This window comes from Staurois parvus, unplaced genomic scaffold (assembly GCF_062004578.1).
Source record: "Staurois parvus isolate SC_StPar_1 unplaced genomic scaffold, SC_StPar_1.0 ptg001286l, whole genome shotgun sequence".
Lineage (NCBI taxonomy): Eukaryota > Metazoa > Chordata > Amphibia > Anura > Ranidae > Staurois > Staurois parvus.
Genome location: NW_028319082.1, coordinates 153,806 through 170,587, shown reverse-complemented (window position 1 = coordinate 170,587; position 16,782 = coordinate 153,806). Strand labels below are relative to the sequence as shown.

Here is a 16,782-nt window from a genome sequence, read left to right as displayed (position 1 = left end):
TCTCTAGCAAACTTCAGACGGGCCCCGGACATGTACTGGCTTAAGCAGGGGGACACGTCTGGCACTGCAGGATCTGAGTCCCTGGCGGCGTAGTGTGTTACTGATGGTAGCCTTTGTTACGTTGGTCCCAGCTCTCTGCAGGTCATTCACTAGGTCCCCCCGTGTGGTCCTGGGATTTTTTCTCACCGTTCTTGTGATCATTTTGACCCCACGGGGTGAGATCTTGCGTGGAGCCCCAGATGGAGGGAGATTATCAGTGGTCTTGTATGTCTTCCATTTTCTAATTATTGCTCCCACAGTTGATTTGTTCACACCAAGCTGCTTGCCTATTGCAGATTCAGTCTTCCCAGCCTGGTGCAGGTCTACAATTTTGTTTCTGGTGTCCTTCGACAGCTCTTTGGTCTTCACCATAGTGGAGTTTGGAGTGTGACTGTTTGAGGTTGTGGACAGGTGTCTTTTATACTGATAACAAGTTCAAACAGGTGCCATTGATACAGGTAATGAGTGCAGGACAGAGGAGCCTCTTATAGAAGAAGGTACAGGTCTGTGAGAGCCAGAAATCTTGCTTGTTTGTAGGTGACCAAATACTTATTTTCCACCATAATTTTCAAATAAATTCTTTCCAGATCAGCCAATGTGATTGTCTGGATTTGTTTTCTCATTTTGTCTCTCATAGTTGAGGTCTACCTATGATGCCAATTACAGGCCTCTCTCATCTTTGTAAGTGGGAGAACTTGCACAATTGGTGGTGACTAAATACTTTTTTGCCCCACTGTAGGCCAGTGTCAGTTTTTAAATGTACCTACCGCTTTTTTTTTCTCTTCACTATAGCTCGGAGAATAAACTGTCACTTTCCCCCAGCTAAAAGAAACAAAGTTTCCTTTTAGTTTCTTTCCCGAGATAAAAGAAACAGTTTCCTTTAGCTCCGGGGAAAGTGACAGCTAATTCTGTAAGCTATAGTGAAGGGGAAAAAAAAGCTGCCAATTGCATTTAAAAATCAGCACCGACATACACTTCCTATTGTGAAAAAAATTTATAAAAAATTTGTAGGCATTATTTTCAATGGATTTTCATTCGTAAACCGAAAATTACATTAACCAAGGCGTTCGTGAACTGAGGTACCTGTATGGTATTACCCCGGCCGTCCTCCAGGAAGGATGTTGCTATCTTCCACTAGGGGCAGTGGCACACTGCGATCAGAATGCCTTGACCCAGGTCAACATTCCAGTCCACATCTGGTTCCTTCCTTTTTTGCTGCAAGCCATGCAATCCGTCATTTCATCTCCACATCACCAGGAAATCTGGGCTGAGGCTTTCTCATCTCCATGCCCCACCACTAGGGGGTATGTGTGAACTCCTTTCTGGGATCAGGATTCTGGTATGCAATGTTTTCTGTTGTATAATCTTGTTTTACTGACATTCCAAGACGACACCCAACAGGCGAAATGGCTCTTTCAACCCCTCGCCCTCCAGAGGATTCCCCCCCCCCCCCCTCCTGACCAGGCCATTTTTTGCGTTATGGCGCTGCAATACTTTAACTGACAATTACGCGGTCATGCAACGCTGCACCCAAATGAAATTTACGTCCACTTCCCCTACAAATTGAGCTTGCTTTTGGTGGTGTTCATCTTTTTTATTTTTTTGCGGTATGAAAAAAAAAGGCTGACAATTTTGAGAAAAAAAACTATTTTTTTTGCTATTAAACGTGTCCAGTAAAAAACTTTTAAAAATTAAATTTAGGCCACAATGTATTTTGCTCCATGTCTTTGCTAAAAAAAAAATAACAATATGCGTAAATTAATTGGTTTATGTGAAAATTATAGCTTTTTCAAATGGCGGAATATATACTGGAATTATTTTTTTTTTAATTTTTACTAGTAATGGTGGCAATCAGCGACTTATAGCGGGACTGTGGGCATTGACACTGGGGGGGAACTGACTTGGTGTCACTGACATCCCCAGTCACACCAATACAGTGATCAGTACTAAAAAAAAATCACTGACACTGTACTAATAGCACAGGGTAGAAAGGTGTTAACATGAGGGCCAATCAAAGGGTTAACTGTGTCCTGTTTTACTATGTGCTGTGTGTTGGTGCTTCACTGTAGCCACACTGCTTTGGATAGCTGTGCACAGTCATCCAAAGCAATGTGCACAAGCTGGCAGGTAGGAGAACTGTATTGTTTACATACAGCTTTCCTCCCCGTTGGAGATCCTCAACAATCACTGGGCACCGGCGAGTAATCACCGTTCGGGACCCAGTGATTGACAGCTGCAGCCACAAATGGTGATGCAGGTATGATGCGCGCAAGCGCCTCACGCACGCCCTCTACCCGGGAATGCAAAATCACGTATATATACGTGATTTTGTGCACCTGTGGCACCCTATAGCAGAATATCTGCTATAGGACGGTCAGGAAGTGGTTATCAAGGCAGTAAAAATCCATTAATGTCTGATATATAAATATGTTGCCTTCAAACGGTGGTAGAGGACACTTTACATGCACCCCCAGAACTGTGACTGTCACCGACAGCTCATGGTCACTTACCAATGATTAGGAGGTAGGATGGGCTCCTGGGGACATCAGCACTGTGCAGCCACATCACAGAGCCGCATGACTTGGAGACCCTCCTACTGGCCTTGGGCATCAGGACCCATTTAAAGCATTTTATTGCTCCATGTATCCCATATATTTAAAAAACAAAACAAAAAGGGAGCAAATTGTACAAGGTTAGCAAAGGAGTAGCTTGAAGCTTATGAGCCCCGATGTAAAAGTTGACCTGGGGCTCCCACGCTATCACCCACCACTTCCACTGAAGCGAAGATACTCCCACCGAGCGCCAGTACTACTTACACAAGGATGCCCTGTGACTGTATGGTGGCTCTTTCATTGTCTCTCTTCTCTCTCCCCTGCTGCAGGGTGAAAGAGGTGGGCCTGTATGTAAAAGAAAAAACTCGTTGGGCCTGGCCTGGGACTCACCTGGGGTGGATGGGCCCTCTGACTTCCAGATTTACATACAAGCCCACCGCTTTCACCTGTCTGTGGCCTGCCTGCCCTCACCTTGTGTGCGCATGCATGGCTGAGCAGGGTGGGGAGGGGCAGTACTGGGTTGGCCGGGGAGACTGAGCAGAGAGTGTCCTGCTGTCACCCTGTGTTGGTGAAACTGGAAACTTACAATGCCCAGTATAGGCCTGTACATGCCCCTTCCTGGCCAGCTTGGATCTTTACTGAATTGCCTTCACAGGGTGACGAGGAAAGTGCTTTTCCCCGGGTTAAAGTATAAAACCTAACGTGACTGGGAGGCCACACGGGCCTTCTGGAGAATGTGCGAGGTCACCACTAAGACCCCTGTGAGTCCATGATTGTTAAGGTGTATTATCAGAGCTTACAAACACTTGAACGTCTATAGTGAACACAACACAATGATTTCAGCCTACAGTCAATGTGAATATTGTGTGAGATATCCAGAAGAATGGACTTTAATGTTTTTCTGTCTCTCCAGTGGCTGTGTCTGTACCCTGTGAAAGTGGTTCCTGTGTTGCTGCTGATGAGTATTGTGGCTATAGTACTGCCTGCCTGTGCAATACAACTCTCTATACAGACTCAGGTATGGTATGATATAATATAATGGTCAGCATAGGTCTTGTGACATTTAAAACTAAATATTGCATTTTTCTATAAACATCATATATCAGTGTAAGGGAACACCACAATGACCATCAGTGTAAGGGGGTACTACACTGACTACCAATGTAAGGGGGCAATAAACTGACCACCAATGTAAGGGGGCACTACACTGACCATCAGTGTAAGGGGGTACTACACTGACTACCAATGTAAGGGGGCAATAAACTGACCACCAATGTAAGGGGGCACTACACTGACCATCAATGTAAGGGGGGAAATACACTGACCATCAATGTAAGGGAACACCACAATGACCATCAGTGTAAGGGGGCACTACACTAACCACCAATGTAAAGAGAGCACTACAATGACCATCAATGTAAGGGGCACTACACAGACCATCAATGTAAGGGGGCACTACACTAACCACCAATGTAAAGAGAGCACTACAATGACCATCAATGTAAGGGGCACTACACAGACCATCAATGTAAGGGGGCACTACACTGACCATCAATGTAAGGGGACACTACACTGACCACCAATGTAAGGGGACACTACACTGACCACCAATGTAAGGGGGGCACTACACTGACCACCAATGTAAGGGGACACTACACTGACCATCAATGTAAGGGGGCACTACACTGACCATCAATGTAAGGGGGCACTACACTGACCACCAATGTAAGGGGGCACTACACTGACCACCAATGTAAGGGGACACTACACTGTCCATCAATGTAAGGGGACACTACACTGACCATCAATGTAAGGGGGCACTACACTTACCACCAATGTAAGGAGGCACTACACTAACCACCAATGTAAGGGGGCACTACACTGACCACCAATGTAAGGGGACACTACACTGACCATCAATGTAAGGGGGCACTACACTGACCATCAATGTAAGGGGACACTACACTGACCATCAATGTAAGGGGGCACTACACTGACCACCAATGTAAGGAGGCACTACGCTAACCACCAATGTAAGGGGGCACTACACTGACCATCAATGTAAGGGGGCACTACACTTACCACCAATGTAAGGAGGCACTACACTAACCACCAATGTAAGGGGGCACTACACTGACCATCAATGTAAGGGGCACTGCACTGACCATCAATGTAAGGAGGGCACGAGACTGACCATCAATGTAAGGGGGGCACTAGACTGACCATCTATGTAAGGGGGGCACTAGACTGACCATCTATGTAAGGGGGGCACTAGACTGACCATCTATGTAAGGGGGGCACTACACTGACCATCAATGTAAGGAGGCACTACACTGACCATCAATGTAAGCGGTCACTGCACTGACCATCAATGTAAGGAGGGCACGAGACTGACCATCAATGTAAGGGGGGCACTAGACTGACCATCTATGTTAGGGGGGCACTAGACTGACCATCTATGTAAGGGGGGCACTAGACTGACCATCTATGTAAGGGGGGCACTACACTGACCATCAAATTAAGGGGGGCACTACACTGACCATCAATGTTAGGGGGGCACTATACTGACCTCCAATGACAGGGGGCACTACACTGACCACCAATGTAAGGGGGCACTACACTGACCATCAATCTAAGGGGGGCACTACACTGACTATCAATGTAAAAGGGCACTGCAATAACTTCCAATGTAAAGAGGTATTACACTGACCACTAATGAAAGTGGGGACTATACTGACCACCAATGTAAGAAGTCACTGCATTGACCACCAATATAAGGGGGTTGGTGGGCAGATTGACCACCAATGTAAGGTGGGTGGGCACATTGACCACCAAAAGTCAATGTATTGTATGTAAACTGGAAGTTTAATTTGGCTTTAACTCTCTGACTTTCTCCAGAGTGTAGCACTCAGTGTATAGTTTAGCTCTTACCCTGCAGGAGCCGCTGGTTATGATGGGTCCTCTGTTCTGTCACAACTCTCTTAAGTGCTCGGTCCCCACTGACACACTTTGACATATACTAAAGTCATTTATACATGTGGACTTGAGGGTTAGCAGGCTACCACTCTAGTAATACACAGGAACAAGGCCACCAACAGCTTGGCAGTAAATCAATTGAATGTATTAAGGTAATTCAATGCAATGCAGTGTAAATCAACAAACATGTAAATACATAGCAATTAAATCATGCACGATGATAGAAAATGGGCAAAAAATCATTAATTTGCACTTAAACAATCTATAGCAATGTTAACATGAATCTTAATTTGATAACCAGAGTCTCCAAGCAATATCAATAAGTTCAGAGGAACAGAAAGGGTCCTGGTGTACACCTTGGGCATACAACCTTAGTACTGAGTGAGCATATGTTTTGCTAATGTGGGGAAGGTGGTGGAAAATACCTGGATCTTAGTAGGTGATGTCGTCAAACTTTCAGTGGGGCCCTTTAGGTGGTACACTATCTCATTAGGCGTGAGGTTAAATGATAGGAGATAGGTTGCTAAGTAAGGCAGTCTTTGTCTGGACTAACTGTGGGTGGCTGGAATTTATGATGTGCAGTTCAGCTCCCCATTTCCTGGCAGATGGCTAATCTGGTCCCAATGGATTAGCAATCAGTAGATTTCCATCAATCAGGCCCCGGATCCTGACACAGGCCGCAGTGTCTAAGCTTGGATCCTGAAGACACAACAACTCTCTCCCTCAACTCAGTCTCTGAAGGTAGCTCCAGCAGCTCAGGAGCAGGACCATCTCCTCTTCCTGATGTGGGGGAACAGGACAGCAACAGGTCTTCTTAACTCCATTCTAATGGGTCTGGTTCCTCAAATATGGAGCACAGACCCTCACAACAGATCTGTCCCCATCATCCATTCCCCTGGACTGCCCTAGCTCTGAGAATATTTCCCTGAGAAAGCAATGAATCTCTCTTTCTCTTGGATGCAGAGTTACAGTCCACAGCCTGCCTGTCTTCATTAACAAGCATTGTCCAGCACCCCTTTATGAACTACAATTTCCATCATCCATAACACCTGCATAGTGAGTCCTCTCTGATTCTGCCATTGACTCTCCCTCTCCTGCCCTCTGATAGGATCTGGTTCTGCTCTGTAAGGAGAGGAGGAGGAGAGAAGAGTGAGTGGGAAATTACACTGAGCCCACTCTTGCTACACAGATCCCAAAGGAAGGGTTGGTGAGTGGGATACTCAGCCTACAGACATCCACTCAGTCGAGAAGAGCACCGGTGGCTGCACACCGGGGCGTATTTACCACAAGGCAAACAAGGCATTTGCCTAGGGTGGCATTTTTCAGGGGTGCAGCGTCATTTTTCAGGGGGGGCAGCGCTGCCCACTGGAAGAGATGGAAGAAGGGACACACACAGCATGGGGACCAGGTGGGATCTGAGAGAGGCTGCAGGCTGCTTGATGGTGTATGCAGAGCCTGACTCTTGTTACTGGTGATGTCTGGAGCTGTGAAGATGAGTGTCTTCTCTCTCTCGCTCAGGGAGGGGGGCTGGCGGGTGGCCAGTGTATGCGGGGGCGATGGTAGTGGAAGGCTCTCTCAGGTGGGCTGGAGGGCTGAGGTGTTGTTGGTCAATGTCAGGCTCTCTTTGTAGGGGAGGGGGATATTGGTCGGTGTCAGGGTTTCTCCTGGGGAGAATCGTTGAGCCAATTTTTGTGTTGCTTAGGGCCTAAATACACCACTGTCTGCACAGTAGTGATGGTGGGGCTGGGGGGAGGGGTGAGTGGAGAGGCAGAGATGGCTGAACTACCCACAGCCCACCCGATGTTTCCATTAGACTTGGGGGGGGGGGGTGAGTGGGCAAACCCATAGCCTGCAGCACTAGGCTACAATAGAAAACCCCTATAGTGTATAATGTACATTAAGCTCATCACCATCACCTTCTCATCTCAGAAATGCTGAATGAATTTACTCTTTTTTTTCAGGAAGCCAACCATCTCCGAATTTTACTTGTACTGGAGGAAAGTTCAATATACAAATGCCAAAATGTTGGTTGGAAGTAAATGGTTATAACATCTCCAATGTGAGGCTGAACAGCACCAACTCCGAGTGTTGGGCAGTAAGGGAGTTTGTGGATGGAATATGGCAGATGACCATTCATCGTCCATTGATCACCTCTGACTGTAACACGGATACTGAGGTAAGTTCTCCTGACACGGTCTGACTGTTTGTTATACAAGAGAAGTAAAAACAGATACATTAAAGTACGTATAGAGAAAAATGCTATAATTTAGTATTTGATTGGAACAGAGAAGGCTTAGATCCCTTGTCATATCTTCATTGTTGTCTGTATCCCCAGAAGAGTGTTTTGCCCTCTATATTGTATATATTGTATTGTATTATATATGTTTTAAATACATTCTCCAAGGATTTTTCCACAGGTTCGGCAGAACACATTAAAGTAGTAATAAAGCCTAAGTGTTCTGCATTCACAGCATTCATGAAAAAAAATGCCCCGGTATATTCACAACCCCCCCATCCTGAAACACTTACCTTGTCCCCCTTGTCACTTCCACCAGGTCCTCCGAGTCTGCACCGTTCCTTGAACTTCCTGGTTGTAGAGGAGATAGTGAAGGAAAAAGTGTGATCGGTTTATGCAGCTGACTTGGAGGAATGAGCGGGGGCGTGTCTTGCTGGGTGCTTTGAGTTTGAATGGACGCACACAGCCCCACTTGGGAGGGCACATGTATGGATGCCTCCTTAGCAGCTGGCTATTCAGTTGAGACACCCATAAACAGGAGCTGAACCCCAGGGAGCTATGAAAGACAAAATTAACAATACACTATATTGCCAAAAGTATTGGGCCGCCTGCCTTTACACACATATGAACTTTAATGGCCTCCCAGTCTCAGTCCGTAGGGTTCAATATTGAGTTGGCTCCGCCCTTTGCAGCTATAACAGCTTCAACTCTTCTGGGAAGTCCGTCCACAAGGTTTAGGAGGGTGTCTATGGGAAGGTTGGACCATTCTTCCAGAAGCACATTTGTCAGGTCAGGCACTGATGTCGGGGGAGGAGGCCTGGCTCGCAGTCTCCGCTCTAAGTCATCCCAAAGGTGTTCTATGGGGTTGAGGTCAGGACTCTGTGCAGGACAGTCAAGTTCCTCCACCCCAAACTGGCTCATCCATGTTTTTATGGACATTGCTTTGTGCACTGGTGCGCAGTCATGTTGGAACAGGAAGGGGCCATCCCCAAACTCTTCCCACAAAGTTAGGAGCATGAAATTGTTCAAAATGTCTTGGTATGCTGACACCTTAGGAGTTCCCTTCACTAGAACTAGGGGGCCAAGCCCAACCCCTAAAAAACAACTTCACACCATAATCCCCCCTCCACCAAACTTTACACTTGGCACAATGCAGTCAGGCAAGTACCGTTCTTCTGGCAACTCCCAAATACAGACACATCCATCGGATTGCCAGACAGAGAAGCGTGATTGGTCACTCCAGAGAACACATCTCCAGTACTCTAGAGTCCAGTGGCGGTGTGCTTTACACCATGGCATCCAATGTTTTGCATTGCACTTGGTGATGGAAGGCTTGGATGCAGCTGCTCGGCCATGGAAACCCATTCCATGAAGCTCTCTATGCACTGTTGTTGGGCTCATCTGAAGGCCACACCAAGTTTGGAGGTCTTTAGCTATTGGCTCTGCAGACAGTTGGAGACTTCTGCGCACTGTGCGCTTCAGCATGCGCTGACCCCGCCCTGTCATGTGACGTGGCCTACCACTTGGTGGCTGAGTGGCTGTTGTTCCCAGTTGCTCCCACTTTGTTATAATCCCACTAACAGTTGAGCGTGGAATATTTAGTAGCCAGGAATTGTCACGGATGGACTTATTGCCCAGGTGGCCACCTATCACGGGACCACGCTTGGAGTCACTGAGCTCCTGAGAGCGACCCATTCTTTCATCAATGTTTGTAGAAGCCGTCTGCATGCCTAGGGGCTTGATTGTATACACCTGTGTCCATGGGGGGGATTGGAACACCTGAATCACATGATTGGGAGGGGATTGGAACACCTGAATCACATGATTTGGAGGGCTAGTCCAATAATTTTGGCAATACAGTGTATATATACTGTATGTATGTGTGCGTGTGTATGTATGTATGTATGTGTATATATATATATATATATATATATGTACTGTATATATATATTTTTTTTATGGAAGTAGCAGAAGTACCTGAATGTGACTTGCTTTTAACCTCTTACAGTCCCTGTCATCGGAGCTCAGACTGGGAGAAGAAGTAACACATGGAGCCAGTTAGTTCATGTGCTGTAGTAGTATGTGCGGGCAAGGGACCTGTTGATAGGAGGAGAGAGCAGAGTGACAAAAAGAAGAGTTCACCAGTCCTCTGCTTCTCCTTTTGCTGTACAGTCACAGGATGGGGGAAGGGGGGGGGGGGGTGTCGGGTCCAGGATGACCTAGGCTCAGTGGAAATGGGTTGAATAATGCTGACCATCAGACTGAGGACACCTATTGGTAAAAAGTACTGCTGGAGAAATCTCTGGAGTGAAGCTGAGTATTACAGCAAAAGTAGTTTTTTATGTTATCTTTTGATGAGATGTTCATATTTATCTGATTATTTTTAACAAAGCTGGAGACTTCCTTTTTGCGTTGTCAAGGAATATACTGACGATAATACCGTCTGCTATTTGTGCAGATCACTGTATGGTGGGGAGTTTTCTGACCTCGTCTAATGACTTATGTGCTTCCTCTCTCTACAGATAAATACGACCCATATCACATACACAAATCAGCTGAATATTTTTGCCCAAATGGATCCGATCCGAATAGCCAATGACGCTGTCATGAATGTTTCCTGCTCTTACCCGCTGTCTATGGATGTCAGACTTAATGTGACCCTCTATCCAGTACTCGGGTAATTATTATTACATAATGTCGGTCTTTCAGGAATCCAAGCTGGCCATCAGTTATGATATTGGATTCCATCACAAACCCTTGGATGAGGTCCTACAGCAAACCTTCAAGTATCTTCCCTACAGTAGAAATTTAAATGAAAGTTCTGTCCTTACTGGCTGAAGACCTGAATCCCTTCTTATATATAGACACCGCATCGGCCTTGTGCCAGGTCTTCATAAACTAGAAACAAAACCTTAGATATAACTGAGCTCACCTCTCTGAGGACACATGGGTGTAAGCCATAGACATGTGCGATTCATTATTCAGATGAAATTTTCATTATTCAGAAATTCGGATGTATCCGAATTTTCGCATCATATTAGCAACAAATCCAAAATAGATTATAATGAGACAAATTATCCGAATTTGAAAATGAATTTGAATCCAAAATGGAAGCATATTGCAATAAATACAGTAAGGTATAAAAGTGAAATAAGATGATGATTCGTACTTAGGCTGATTTTTAAAATAGAATAGTCTGGAATAGAACAGAATACAAGAGAATAGAAAATAAAAGAAGAGAACAGAATAGAATAGAATAAAATAATAGTCAATAGCGTAGAAAAGAATACTGTAGAATAGGTACAGCCTTTTTCAAGTCCTTGAAGTGTTTCGATCCATTGGGGTTCCCCCCACGCCCCTCAATGAAGGAATGGCTCACTAGACTCCAGACAATAGCCGAGATGGAGGAACTGGTTTGCGTAGCTCGAGACTCCCCTAAGAAATGTTCAATTAAATGGGCCTGGTGGACTCGCTTTCAGACAGCCGCGGTATTTTTCCGCCTGCCAATCTCCCCCCCACTTATCCACCTGACGACTGTACCCCAAACCTACCCTACCCTGAATCGATCTAAGGTGGAGGAGCGATTCCGGTCTCAAGAATGTAAATCTACACTGAAATCTTCCCAACGCCTATACCCTCCCAAGGAAGGGCCATACAACACTCCCACATGTCATGGGGGGAGTAAGAGACAGTCTCCTCCCCTCTGTCCCTTCCCTCTTCCCCCTACCTCCCCTCCCCTTTTTTTTTTCTCTTTTCTCTCCTTCCTCTCTTTCAGCATTCGGAGACCACTGACCGGTTGTTAACTGCAACTCCAAGCTCGAATATACACCACCTTCTATTGTGGTCTACAATGGCCTACTATAAACATTTCCGGCTCCTACTTCTCACCCAGCACACAGCTTTCCTAAACAAAACTTTTTGTGGGGAAAAAAATAGACTAGAATAGAAAATAAAAGAATAGACTAGAATGAAACACAATAAAATAAAGCAATAGAACTGAATAAAATAGAATAGAATAGAAAAGAATAAATAGATTAGAAAAAAAATAGAATAAAACTGAATAAATTAAAATGGAATGGGATATAATAGAATAGAAAAATACAATAGAATAGAAAAGAATCAAATAGAACAGATGTAACGGAACCGGACCCCGACTGCATTAGGGTATCTCCGTTAGACGCTCGCTTCCCTGTCCGAACACCGACCACAGACACCACTGCTGACCAAACAGGAAATAGACAGCACCAGACTCATCTTAAAACAGGAAATGGACTGCTTTATTTTAACGCAGACACAAGATATATACACAGGGCGGGGCAATACATCCAGTAACAGGAAACACATCAGCAGGCCGTCCCATCAGGGGGAAGGGCTGTCGGAAACACCCCCCCACCAAGCCAGTACAAACACATACATGCCATAATAGTTTGCTCCCAAGCAAGACACACAATAGAACAATGGGATGCAGCCGCATGGCAGTGAACAATGAACACCCCCCACCCCAATATTAGAACATTCCACCCTGTACCCCTAACAGGCACAGGGTGACTTACACATAATAGGGATATGGGGAGCTGAGACAGGGGTCTCCCCATCTCTCCAAAGTGAGCTGTGTTCCATGGGCCCCCCACCCAAAGTCACTTCCATCAAAACAGAAAAGAATAGAACACATTAGGGATGCACCAATACCATTTTTTTACAGCGAGTACGAGTACCGATACTTTTTTTCTTTTTACTCGCCGATACCAATTATCGATACCTGCCAGCAACTGTTTTGTTTACACTTCAGCTGTCAGCAGGAGAGCCCCGCTGACAGCTGAATGAGTGATTGGTTGTTAAGAACGTGAGGCCCCGCCCCTTAACCACTTTGGCTCTCACACCTGCTTACCTGTTTATTTTTTTGAATGTGAAATGTGCAAATATATGTTAACCACTTCCCGACCGGCCGTTGCATATAAACGGCCGGACGGTGGCAGTGCAGGGTTGGGTGTCTGTTTATAAACGGCCTCCCCGCACCCTGCTTATGCGCGCTCCCTGGGAGCGCGCAGAACCGCAATCCGATGCCCGCTGTGTCCTCCAGACACAGTGAAACACCGATCGTCGGACGGGACCTCTGTACGAGGTCCTGATCATGTGATCACTGATTGGCCAATCATTGATCACATGCAAAGTAGTAAGCAAGATGTCACTTGTGACATCATTGCTTACTACGTGTGAAATCTGTGAATGATCACAGAGGTCACATGGTACAAGGCTATTCACAACAGCCTTGTACCATGTGACAAGCTGTGACCAATCACAGCTCACTCAGTACTTCTCAATGACTGCAAGAATGCACACAGAGAGAAAGAGAAATGATTGCTTTTACATCCTATATGGGTGTAAAAGCAATCAGTGTAAAAAAAAAAAAAAAAAAAAAAAAAATCACCCCCCACAAGTAGTACAGTGTCACCATGGTGACACTGTACTGCTAGGGTGACGGTATGTAAAAAAAATAAATAAATAAAAAATAATAATATAAAAAAATAAAATAAAAATGTAAAAAAAAATGTTTAAAAATGATAATTTTTGGTTATAAACTAATTTTTTTTTTTTTTTTTTACTAAAAAGATAACGGAATAAATTTTGGCAAAGATTTATGATGAAATATTATTTATTTGCAAAATTTTATAAAAAAACACTTTTGTTTAAAATTTTTGGACATTTTCATTTACATACCAAAAAAAATAAAAATCCCAGCGGTGAATAAATACCACCAAAATAAAGCTTTATCTGTCTCAAAAAAATGGTAAAAAATTAATTTGGGTACAGTGTTGCATGACCGCGCAATTGTCATTCAAAGTGTGATAGCGCTGAAAGCTGAAAATTGCCCTGGACTGGAAGGGGGTAAAAGTGTCCGGACTGGAAGTGGTTAAAGGCGTAAAAATATTACCGAACAAGCAACCAACAACAACAACAACGAATTAAATAAAAAAAATGTTAATTTTAAAAAGTTTTAATTATTAATAGTTTATAAAATAGAAATGAACCAAAAAAAATCAGCAGGAAAATAATAATTAAATGGAGGAGGATAATAAGGAGTCAATTAGGACGGGTTAGAGTAAATGAAGGGTTAATCCAGGGAACGAATCTCAAGTCTGTAGCAGTCGCTGTCCTCTGGGATCCATTCTGCCCAAAGAATCACAAACAGTACCAGACTGAATCGTATCCAAAATATAAAACATCATGAAAGCGTCCAATTACAGAAACATAATATCATCATCAATGGATCCTAACTTATATATTAACCCCTCGCCTACCGCACACTGTCACCCCCCTCCTGCCCAGGCCAATTTTCAGCTTCTGGTGCTGTCACACTTTGACAATTGCGCGGTCATGCAACACTGTACACAAAAAAAACATTTTTAACATTTTTTTAAGACAGATAGAGCTTTCTTTTGGTGGTATTTAATCACCTCTGGGTTTTTATTTTTTGCAAAACAATTTATTCTGTTTGGAATTCAAATTTTGGAAGATGGTCATATTCTCTTTTTTTCTATTCTAGTCTTTTTTAGCCTGTTCTATTCAGAATTTGAATTTTGGAAGATGGTTATATTTATTCTATTCTATTCTATTTTATTCTATTCTTATCTATTCTATTATTTTCTATTCTATTATTTTTATACTACTGTATTCGTTTCTATTCTACTTTATTCTATTCTATTTGAATTTTAATTTATTCTATTCGAAATTCCAATTTCAGAAGAGGGTTATATTCTGTTTTATTCTATTGTATTTTCTATTCTATTCTTTTCTTTTCTTTTATTCTATTCTATACTTTCTGTTCTGTTCTTTTTGCTTTATTCTGTTCTATTCTTTCGATTGTTTATTCTATTCTATTCTAATATATTCTATTCTAATATATTCTATGATTTTTGAAAGACGGCTATACTCTTTCTATACTGTTCTGTTTTACTCTATTCTTTTCTATTTTAGTTTATTCTCTTCTTTTATTTTCAGTTGTGTTCTGCTTTACTTTATTTGATTATTTTAGTTTTTATGCTATTCTGTTCTGTTTTACTCCATTTGATTCTTTTATTTTCTATGCTATTCTGTTTTACTCTATTCTATTCTTTCATTTTCTATGCTATTCTGTTCTGTTTTACTCCATTTGATTCTTTTATTTTCTATGCTATTCTGTTCTGTTTTACTCCATTTGATTCTTTTATTTTCTATGCTATTCTGTTCCGTTTTACTCTATTGTATTCTTTTATTTTCTAAGTTATTCTGTTCTGTGTTACTCTATTCTATTCTTTTTTAATAACATTCATTTACAATATGACTTGAGTTGCAACTGTGTACACTATATTATTCATTTTTTATTTGCTAATTTTTATTTTCCCACAAAAGTGGAGATACCCTTTGAGCTACTTTTATTTTGTCTGTTTCTTATACATATTAATTTGAAGCTTTTGGTGGCGCATTTGTAAAACACATTTTGTATATCTGCTTCACCTCCTCCACCAGTGTACACAGAGCTGGAGAAGAGATCTGATAGGTTTGATGCTCTGTATAATAACATAGACGCATGGCCAAGTACCTAAAAAGGGGTTCTAGGTAGGTAACCTTTTGTTGTGCGTTTATTTTCCAGGACCTTATTAATAAACGGCACTACAGCAGATGCAAGTTATGTAGCCTTAATGGCAGCCTATAAAGATCAGTTTACGACCCTTCTCTCAGAGGCTGACCCCCTGACAGTGGAAGATACTGTCTACATCTCAGTGCTCATACCAGATCTGGATTCCAACATCTTCAACCTCTCAGTGGTGAATATTTATGCCTCGCCTACCGAATCCACCAACATCAGATACTATCTTCTTCAGGACGGGTAAGTACACAGCACACAGGTTAGTAGCTCTGCGTGTTATTTGTACACTTGGACTACAAAAATAATCCACTGAATGCCCAGAACAATATATCCCCCTAACCACGTATGTAGCACTGTGCGTGTATCAATGGCGGATCAGCGGCGCCATTTATAAGTGGCACAGGGAAAATAGCTATCGGGTGGCCAATCACTAGAGATATTGTACTCAGCCGATCCGAGGGGCTGCCATGTAATCCCTAAGATCAGTCATCACAGCAATCACAAGGAGAATATCATGTAGGTGGAAGTAGTTGTGAAGTTTGAAGATATGCGGGTCATCTAATCATTTCTTGTGTGCGGTTCAATGATTCTACCCGTCACCATCAAATCAGCGCAATATTAATCCTCAGAATCCATAGAAGACATTCAATCTTCTTATGTTCTCACCAGATTCCTCTCATAAGGCCAATATTGTTTAATGATCTAATCTGCATCTTTATACTGGCAATTATAATCCAAAAAAATGCAAATTCCAAACCCTTGTCATTCCTTTTCCTATTTTTTCAAGTGTAACTAAACCCCCCACAGTACAATCAGTCTGTAGATGCAGTAAAGCATGCTTGTTATACTCACTGTGGAACCTAAGGGGTTAATCCTCTGCACTGTGTAAAAAGGCTGATTGATCCTGTCTTCTCTAATCCTCCCCTTCTTCCAGTGCCCCCCCCTCTTATCTTCTGATAGGACATATCAAGTGGAGTCACTCTGCACATGCTCAATTTGGTGTGTATTGCTAAAGAGGTTTTTTTTTTTATTGGGAGGATGCATGTGATCAACACAGGGCCAATCAGCACTGTCCAGACAGAGGGCAGGGGTTCTGCATCCAACTAGAGAAATATTTAAACTTCTCCTACAAGCATTAACCAGTGCTCTGCTGGACACTGATAGAAGTCACAAGACTGCTATATACTGCTGATGAGAAAAGGGATTTATTGGCCAGCTCAGTGGATTGCTTCAAAAAAGTCCTGGATTCTTTCTTGGATACACAGAATATAACTGGATACTAACATTTATAGGTAAAGTTGATCCAGGGAATATCCGATTGCCTCTTGGGGGATCAGGAAGGAATTTTTTTT

At 43.2% G+C, this 16,782-nt stretch overlaps 1 protein-coding gene across 1 annotated transcript in view; it reads left to right on the top strand.

The window, feature by feature from the left end:
- Positions 1-16,782, top strand: part of LOC149437496 (uncharacterized) — a 202,166-nt gene that overhangs the window by 154,731 nt on the left and 30,653 nt on the right. Inside the window, exons 46-49 of the mRNA XM_089660890.1 lie at positions 3,505-3,609; positions 7,529-7,743; positions 10,326-10,480; positions 15,434-15,670. Coding sequence (XP_089517016.1) covers positions 3,505-3,609; positions 7,529-7,743; positions 10,326-10,480; positions 15,434-15,670 — 712 coding nt within the window. The remainder of the gene's footprint in view (positions 1-3,504; positions 3,610-7,528; positions 7,744-10,325; positions 10,481-15,433; positions 15,671-16,782) is intronic.